The following is a 9,485-nucleotide window of genomic DNA, read 5'->3' as shown; positions in this document are numbered from 1 at the left end:
GGCAAATGCTGCCCTCTGTTGGAATGTACTGCTACACAAAGGAATACCAAATAATGCTATTTCAACCACATGCTATTCTATGGACTGATTTAATCACGTTTATTCCTCCACATACCAATTTATAGAAATGCAAATAGACAATGAGTAGGTGTTCTAAAACTGTTGACCGGTAATGTAGATAAAAGCGAAAACTTTACATACTACAAAGAAATCAGCATCAGAAATTGATTTTGTGGAGTTTTTCAAAAATAGGTACGGTATTCGGTAGGTGGATCCCCTGGATCCAATCTTACCCAACTGTCATTAGAAATAGGGTCTGCATAGAAATAGGCTATAGTCCTAAACATACACAGAGTAAAAGCTATGGCAGACACACAATTAGTGCATGCATTATCAATCACTGTGAAGTTGTTTCCTGTCTCAAACAATTTGACATCTTATCACTGTGAAGGACATTGTCTGTTTGTTGACCTACTAACACCACAGTTAGTCAATATGTTACTGACAAGGCCTATGTACACATCTCAACACTAACCCGTTCAAGAGTGGAGATTTCCACAAGGGATTTTCATTAAGTCCTTTATCTGGAGACATGGTGGCCTTATCATGATCTGAATGACACATTTTTGAGGATAAATTATTATCATGTCTTCATCAAGTGGGCCTAGATATTAAGAGAAGTATGGTTCGTATGATTTTGAAGCCACTTGCAGTTCACGGAAGTACCATTGGAGGTCGGTAGAGTACAGCAAAAAGAGAAGCTGAATAGCGTAATGAATCGTGTTCTTCTTGCCATATATTTTATTGAATGGAACATATTCTCTTCGGTACTTTCATAATCTATTGATGCCCTCGGGGACAATGCCAGTTTGGTTTACGGACATAAATACAATATATATATATAACCGAGGCCCTTTGTCTTGAAAAGTCTAAATTGCATCTGTGACCTTCGTTAGGGATGTAGCACATCGCCCCAAATAGCTGAACTATTGCTAAGGTGTAAAACAAAATGGCCCCAAAAAATGTGCATGTTTGAAATAAATCACTGATCTTCATGTTTTCGTGCATAAAAGTTTATAGAAATGCAAATAGACAATGATAATTGGGTACATTCATCAATATAGGCCAATAGGCTACTCTGTCAGCTGGGTTGGAACGTTCCATGACCTCTGCTCTGTTGAAATCTTTGTCCACCTCTTGACCTTTGTCAACGTGTTATTGTACCTTTAAACTTGGCATCCTGTGGCGTAACTTATGGCGGTGAGACACGACTCCTCGGCCGTCGGAGATGTCTCTTCCGTCTCAACGTCCATAGAAAGACTGGGAAAAGTTCTCCAATAAGTAGCCTACATGAGCGTCTGCAAGTGGGCGTGTTTCTCTGTTGATTCAACAGTCTCGGCTCTTGTGCGATGTCGAGGGCGCGAACGCACTTTTCTGGTGAGAAGGGAACGCAGAAGTCTAGCTCTGACGCGCAGTCTATCTTCAGCTCTTGCCGTCTAAAATCGCTTCATTGTGGAGAGGGCTTTGAAACATATTTGGGACACTACCACCATGGACGTATTTCAAGTACTATCGTTATATATGTTACTGATCTTCATTTGGAATATACCATGTTTTCAGTCAGCTGCCATCATATCTCCTTCTGTGCCAAGGAGAAACAAGGGAGCCAAGATCCTTCATGATGGACAAAGGTCAACCAAATTTCCCAAAGAGATCTTCGCATCTTCTCCTATCTTAAGCCATCACGGAGAAGACTTTAATAAGGACGCAATTGTGCCCCACGATTACATGCTCTCCATATACAGGACGTATTCGGCTGCAGAGAGACTCGGACTAAACGCAAGTTTTTTCCGCTCCTCAAAGTCTGCAAACACCATAACAAGTTTTGTGGACAGAGGAACAGGTTGGTCACAACTAAAATGACTTAGCTATGTAGTCTACTACGGTTGCATACGACCAAGTGAGAATCTTGCTACATTTGTTCTAGATTTGCACACATCGCTGCAGCCATGGTATGCATTTTTTAATCTGGAAAATAAAGCCCCTTTCACAATAACATAAACTATTAATTTTACAATGTCTCTGTTATTGAACGACATGCTGGAGTTGCAAGTTGAAATGTGGAACAATTGTGTTCCTGTTCTACTCTTGACCCACAAAGACTGCCATAAAATAACATAAAATAACCACATCAAAATAGTGTGCTGGCCTATCACTCGATGGTGCAGATTTAGATGTGATCCAATCTAAATATGTAACAGCTTGAATTGTAAAATGTACCATTAATTAATGCATAAAACGATATTTCACAAGCTAAAGTGCAATTATCTTGTCAGCCTCAAAGTTATTTTAGTTGCACTGGAGCTTTAGGACCGTTTTATGAGGGACGCATTACGTTTTGTTGTCGCATTCAGTTCCATTTGAGCCCTTGGGACACCGTTTAAAGAGCCATAGGAGTACGTCAGTTTTGCAAAGTATAAAGTTATATTAGACTTACATTGACCCCCAGGTTACACGACAATAAAACACTAATTGAGGCCCTATCTAAATGAAGGTAGTAAATCATTCTCTATGAGTCCCCGCTTGCACCAAACCCATCCTGTTCAAACCTTGCCTTGGCGTCAGACTAGACTCAAAACAGGGTCAATTGAGATAATCATAGAAAAAGTTATATTTCCACAGAACTTGTGCATTAATTTAAACATTGGTGTAGGATTCAGTGAACACGTGAAACAGGACCTTACAGTTGGCTTGCATCAGGATAGGAATGAACATTTTGTGTTACAGATCGTCATGCCATCAGTGCAATCTGTATAGCCAACTCTGCAGTTAATAAACGGTTATATTTGAATGGGTTAGGGTGGGCTGCAGGTGGTGGGCTGCAGGTGATTAGGGACAGTTAACTCTGTAACCAAGTGATTTGACGGATTTGATTAGACAAACAACGGCAGATAAACACCAACAAACCGAACACATGTAAGTCAGCTTTATCTTTAGAGGAGAAATACAATCAGTTAACGTCATTATTGGCATTATTTCCCATCTGTAACATGTGAAAAAGCCTCACTTTCCCCCTGATTTTGATTTGATGTGTCACTGGCTCTGACCCTTCTCTGGACTCTCTGAGGGTTGCTTAGCATCGAACCGCTGATTGGAGTATTTGAACTCGTGATCTAATTGAGTGTTCATGTCATAACATATCAAATACTGTCTATTCTCCCATAATGACCCAGCTCAGCCAATGGCACATCACCAAAAACAAAGGGAAAAAATGTAAGACCATGTCCTTCGCTACGAAGTGGTTAGTATTTTACTGTGTACCTCGCTGTGCGACCGCCACTTTAATTGTTGAAAATATTTTTTTATTCCGTTCTCTCAGCACATTGGTGGTTTCTGTTAAGATTCTACCAGGCCCTCGAGTGTTGAGTTGTATTGTATAATAGACTACAACATATTATTTTGTTGCACTTTAAAAGTCCGAACAGTAATACTCAAGCGACAACGTTTGTGCGTAATATTTTAATTTTGCGTTTTTCAGCTATTACGCACAGCTGTTTTTTTGGAAACACTTGTACGATAGACGACATTTTTTGTATAAAACTGAAATATTTTATATTGTGTAGCTTTTCCCCTCTGCAGGTAAAATGAAAACAATTTATGCAAAACAGAATAGGAGACGTCCCTATGTTCGTTGTGGTCGCAAGGTCAGACAAGAATAAACCAAATGTATGAAAATGACTTTTGGCACTTGAAGTAACTCATTAAAACGCAGATGGTGCTCGCTGGCCTCGGAAACCACAGCACTAGAAGTCTCTCTCTCTCTTTCGCTCCTCTCTTCGCTCTCTTTCTCAGCCTTTAGAAAGTCGCTGCCTAATACATAGAAGAAAGCGTAACATCAATGTTATATGTTGTCCACAACCTCAGATAATACAACAATAGGCCTAACATAAGTGGTTGACGTCGTATCGTTCCTATTTTGGTCAGATAAATATGTAAATTACGCACAGGCTCCATTATGTCCAAATGTTTATATTTTCCAAGCAAATGAGGTGAATCGAAATGCGTATCTTAATTTGTCGAATCATATCTCAAAATCAACCAACTGCATTGTCAAGTTATTTAAAACAGATTCGCGCTGTAACTTAAAGTCAGCATAATCAGGCCAAGCACTTTTGAACCGGGAATGTTGTCGTTGGCAAGAGGAGATGAAATATAAGCGGGGAAGTATTTTAATGAGGAAGAGGGGAATTCAGAACTGTTAATTATTTGGTGACCTTGTATACGATTTGTTTGAGGTCTTATAAAAAACCTTAATGCAGACCATACGCGCAAAGTTACTGAAACAAACACAAGGTTTCACTCTACGTTTACTATTAAACTATGCAGGGTTCACAGAGGGGGGAAAGTATTGGCAACCAAATTCAAATATCTATTTCGAATAAACTCATATTATTTTGAAATATGGCATCTATGTTAGATTTATAGATTAATAGCCTATACACAGGGAGCAATTGTTTAGGCCTAGAACAGGCTACCCACAAATGTTGTTTTTTATTAAGGAACACATTTTCCAGTGCATTTAATTTGATGGACGGAATCACATTTGATTGATATTTCCCAAGACCACAGGTTGATCTGTCTCATGTATGCCTAGTATATTCCTGTTATCGTGAATGCTGAAGAAAATCGCACTGTGTTTGGGCAACACATTTTTTTCATGGTAGCCTTCAAAGTAAAACAGATTCGTTTTTACTTCAGCCTTTTTGAGCATTTCCCCTATTATGCCTATGTATAATTATATTTGACTGATAAAATATGACAAAAATCTAACTGTCTCGTAAGTAATCGAAAAATCTTTAGAAAACTGTGTTTTAAAAGCTCTAATGTATTTTATGAAACCTTGGGTTTTAGATATAAAAAAAAACACTGCACACCGCCAGTAAACCTTTTACAGCAGAAATGAACAATATTACAATTTATATGAGAGCACATTGCTTTGCTGGGATCAAATATGTGTAGCCTGGGCCTCGTGGGTCTCGAGCAGGGAATAATATATTAATTGTGTATTGTTCAGTTGAGTGTACAGTAACCTATGTCGCCTTCGGTCGGTTGAGTCTGGCAGAATCCCCTCCCGTCATATCACTAGGCCCCTCGTTTCTATGCTCCACAACTTTGATAATAGTTTCAGAAGTAATATTTCCCAAGCAAAGAATAATTAATAAACTGGTTTGATAAAATAGTCACTAATTTAATCAGGCTCTTCGTTTAGTGATGATAGACCTACATTGAAAAAGCAAAGTATTCTCTGAAGTGAATCATTCGGGATGATATTAGAAAACAATAGCCTACATTAACATACAAAAATGATGATAAGATTCAATTGACAATTCAATTGAAGTTTGCTTCCGAATTTCACATTTCTCCCCATAAGAATTCAAATACATAGGCTATATTTCGAGTCTTATCTAATAGTAAAAATTTACAACATTTAAAGTACAGGGCAAAATTATAGGATTATAGGCTACTGAACGGTATTTTGCACATCGAAAGGGTATAAAATCCAAAAGGACAGTGTGTGTGTGTGTGTGAGAGAGAGAGAGAGAGAGAGAGAGAGAGAGAGAGAGAGAGAGAGAGAGAGACCGAAAGAGGTAATTGCCAGCTGTTGTATTGTGATCATAGGCTTAGCCTACAATATTCAGGTTACTGTCTCAACAATTATATCTTACTAACATGGAAATAAATTGATTCAAACAGGCGACACCTTAATTATTATGGTAGTTGTTATGGTAGTTGTTCTGCTAAGTTTGCATCTGTTGATTATTGATGTTAAGAGTGAAGATGGTTATTATACAGTAAATTATAATACACCCTTTCTGCTCAGAAATGACGTGTCAGTCGTAGTTTGTCTCAGCTCGACTTTTGAATGGGCACTGAAAAACAAGAAAGAAGGCCAGTGGATCTGGCCTTTTTGTGAGAATGTGAACCCTCCTCCTCCCACTCCCTCTCCTGAACACTGTACACCCTAAGTGAATCTGACTGCAATTATTTCTTTTTATCTTGCAGACGATCTCTTGCACTCTCCTTTGCGAAGACAAAAGTATCTGTTTGATGTCTCAACCCTTTCAGACAAAGAGGAGTTGGTTGGAGCTGAATTAAGGATATTTAGAAAAGTACCCGGGGATTTGCAAACGTCCCCGACAGGTCTCTATGACATTCAATTACTCTCCTGTCGATCAGAACGGCTACTGGATGCAAGATCCCTTGATCCTCTGGATTCCCGAAAACCAGGATGGGAGGTTTTGAACGTGTGGGAAATGTTTAAAAACCGGCATCACTCTGCCCAGGGGAGCCAGCTTTGTCTCCAGCTCAAGGGCACTCTTGGTAAATCAGAAATGGAAATCGATTTAAAACAGATGGGATTTGACAGAACCGGTCGAACTCAGCAAGAGAAGGCCATCTTGGTGGTTTACACCAGGTCCAAGAAAAGGGAGAACCTGTTCAACGAAATGAAAGAGAAGATCAGGTCTCGTGGATTGGGGAGCAGGTCGGAGGAGGAGAGGGGCCTGCGGTTCAAAGCCAGGCGCCGACGGAGGACTGCATTGAACAATCGGCATGGGAAAAGACATGGCAAAAAGTCCAAATCTAGATGCAGCAAAAAGGCTCTGCACGTTAATTTCAAAGAGCTAGGGTGGGATGACTGGATCATTGCGCCATTGGATTACGAGGCGTACCACTGTGAGGGCGTGTGCGACTTCCCTTTGAGATCGCATTTAGAGCCAACAAACCATGCCATCATTCAAACTCTCATGAATTCAATGGATCCCAATAGCACACCTCCTAGCTGTTGTGTTCCCACCAAACTCAGTCCCATCAGCATTCTTTACATAGACTCGGGCAATAACGTTGTGTACAAACAGTATGAGGACATGGTGGTAGAGCAGTGTGGCTGCAGGTAGCGTCCTTTTCTTCTGCGTATTTAAACCCCGCAAAATCAAAGATAAGTCACTCGGTCCAGGTCAGGATATGAAAGCTGTGGCATATCTTAAGCATATAGACCCATGCGTTCTTGCCATATCATGGTGCGCCTAAACTTCACTCAAAAGGGATCCGCGAGAGACATCATTTCTAGCGTAGGCCTATGCAAGCATATTTATTTTTGATCAAATTTAATCTCCGTACAATCTCACATAGTCTTAGATGTCCATTTTTTGTGTTAAACTAATACCTACTCCTAGCCTACATTTGCGTCCATGTTTTTCAAGAGCATAGTCTATTGTTTTGCGAGGCCCGGACATGGATAGGCAGGTCGTCATAAACCATTAGTCCGCAGTAGAGGAGTGGGTATCAACATACTAGTGATATGCTATTATTTTTAATTTTTCTGAGCAGACTTGGAATTCTTGATGTTCCATCAGTGGATTCTGTCCGAAATGGGCACAGTGGAATGCACCTGTTCAAACTAGGCCGCAGTCACGGGATAGCCCTTGTGCATTGTTGCAGCTCCCTGCAACGGTCTTGTAAAGAGGACTCATTTGTAGCGGGTGTTTCCAGGCTCACTGCCAGTGTCCAGCTGAAACTATCGAGCTCTTCTGATGCGTTATCAATCGGCCCTAGCACCCCCCCCCCTCCAATCTCTCTCTTTCAAATCTATTTCTTTCTCGATCGCTCTCTCTCTCTCTCTCTCTCTCTCTCTCTCTCTCTCCCTCTCTCTCTAAAAGGTGAATGTAATCTACCAAACACACAATGGGCGCGGAGGAAAAGAGATAGCGCAGATATGCCTACAAGAGATTTCCCTGTGCGTCCTGTTTCATCAGAATGGAGTGCGCGCTCGAGTCATCACAGCCCTCGGGCAACGAATGCAAGACTAAACAGACGATTCTTAACATGGACACGGACATAGGCATTCGTATTGTGCCTGCCATTGACAGCTGACTGTATTTCGATGACTTGCTGAAGGCACACTGAAAGGCAGTTGGACCCGGTTGCGCACAGGAGCAAAGGCCACGTTAAATAATCAAGACAAACATTTGCATCTTCAACGTCTGCATCTTTACTAAAGGCACTTCCACAACTGACTGCGCCAATGTCATGTAGTCAGGAAGAACACCTTTTTTCATGATAATCGACTGACCAGAAAAGACTCGCAAACGAGATATTTAAATGCACATTAGCTTTGAATGCACTGCTGTTCATTATTTGAGCTGTAAATATTTGTATAGTTAAAACTTTACAAGCGCAACTTATGAAGAAATGACAAAAGGCATTTCTTTGTAAATGTACATACTTTAAATGCACTCAAATCGTTATAATATCTATTCTATAATAATTTTATTAATTGTGATGTACAGAGTTTCATGATAATCATATATTTCTTACATTGACGAGAGTAATTTAAGCTGTATAAAAAAATGTTGAGGGTGAAAATACCATTATTGATGTCTACCTCATAATTACCTAGGTTCTGAGTTCTGAGGTGCATTCAACTGTGTTAAATTCTTTTTAAATGATATATGAAATTATACATTTATATAGGCCAATATATATATATATATATATATATATATATATATATATATATATATATATATATATTAATGGATATTATTCCACACTATTACTGTACTAATAAAGTGAAGAAAAAAACATCCAACACTCTTGTGCTTCGGATGACTTAACTCCCCCCTATAATTAATTTCCCAGAAATCTGTGAGTTGATCCTCTGTGACAGAGAGAAAACATCGTTTTTAGGTGATTTATAACTCGGCTTGTTTCTAATGAAGTTACAGATATGAATCACACTAATTACAGTACCTAACGTTATTGTACATATCATGCTAAATCAAGTGGTCTACATGGATTTGATTTGAATAATGGGAAAAATTCACACTTCAATCAGGCCTTTGTGCATTTTTTCATGTTGACCAAAATAAGAAGTGAGAAGAATGTCTCCTTTGATCATTGGATTATATTAACTATGGAAAAAGAATCACTTGTTTTACCCTTTCTTACAAAGCCTGTATATAAGCAGATATGCTGTTTGTTTGTATAGTGTTCTGTTGCTCAACCCTATCTATGCATATTTCATTAATATCAGTCTTATCGGATCACAATGAATCCATGATGTACTTCCAAATTTGAACCATTAAATGTGCTTGAATTACAAAACTAGCTTTTAGCAAAGCATGGTGTTTTATTTCTAGCAGGGGATACAGATCCTTCTACCCATGTAGGATTATAGTTAGTGCTGCTGGTTACAGCACCGAAGCGCTTGACATTGAGAGTTATAGTTGTTGTAGAACTCATGCAGTAGAACTCAGTGGTGGTGGCAATGGAGTTCAGCTTCCTTTAAAAATGTATGCAATGTAAACAAAGCATACATCTTTATTGGTAGGAGTTGATATACAGTGCCTTCGGGAAGTATTCAGACCCGTTGACTTTTTACACATTTTGTTACTATACAGTCTTATTCTAACATCGATAACATT

At 39.3% G+C, this 9,485-nt stretch overlaps 1 protein-coding gene across 1 annotated transcript; it reads left to right on the top strand.

Annotated features, from left to right (window-relative positions):
- Positions 1-1,432: 1,432 nt before the first annotated feature.
- Positions 1,433-9,168, top strand: LOC115141383 (growth/differentiation factor 6-A-like). Its single transcript, XM_029680182.2, has 2 exons — positions 1,433-1,903; positions 6,064-9,168. The coding sequence occupies exons 1-2, from the start codon at positions 1,552-1,554 to the stop codon at positions 6,954-6,956; spliced, it is 1,245 nt and encodes a 414-aa protein (XP_029536042.1). The 5' UTR covers positions 1,433-1,551; the 3' UTR covers positions 6,957-9,168.
- Positions 9,169-9,485: the final 317 nt, after the last annotated feature.

Source organism: Oncorhynchus nerka, linkage group LG14 (assembly GCF_034236695.1).
Source record: "Oncorhynchus nerka isolate Pitt River linkage group LG14, Oner_Uvic_2.0, whole genome shotgun sequence".
NCBI classification, from domain to species: domain Eukaryota; kingdom Metazoa; phylum Chordata; class Actinopteri; order Salmoniformes; family Salmonidae; genus Oncorhynchus; species Oncorhynchus nerka.
Note: the sequence above shows the minus strand (reverse complement) of the source record. Positions and strands in the feature narration are given on the sequence as shown.

What these genes read in the sequence shown, in the direction of transcription:
- LOC115141383 (XM_029680182.2), top strand. Translation starts at nt 1,552, where the DNA reads ATGGACGTATTTCAAGTACTATCGTTATATATGTTACTGATCTTCATT. An exon ending in TTTTGTGGACAGAGGAACAG is followed by an intron (nt 1,904 to 6,063) that starts GTTGGTCACAAC and finishes TTTATCTTGCAG; the next exon opens with ACGATCTCTTGCACTCTCCT.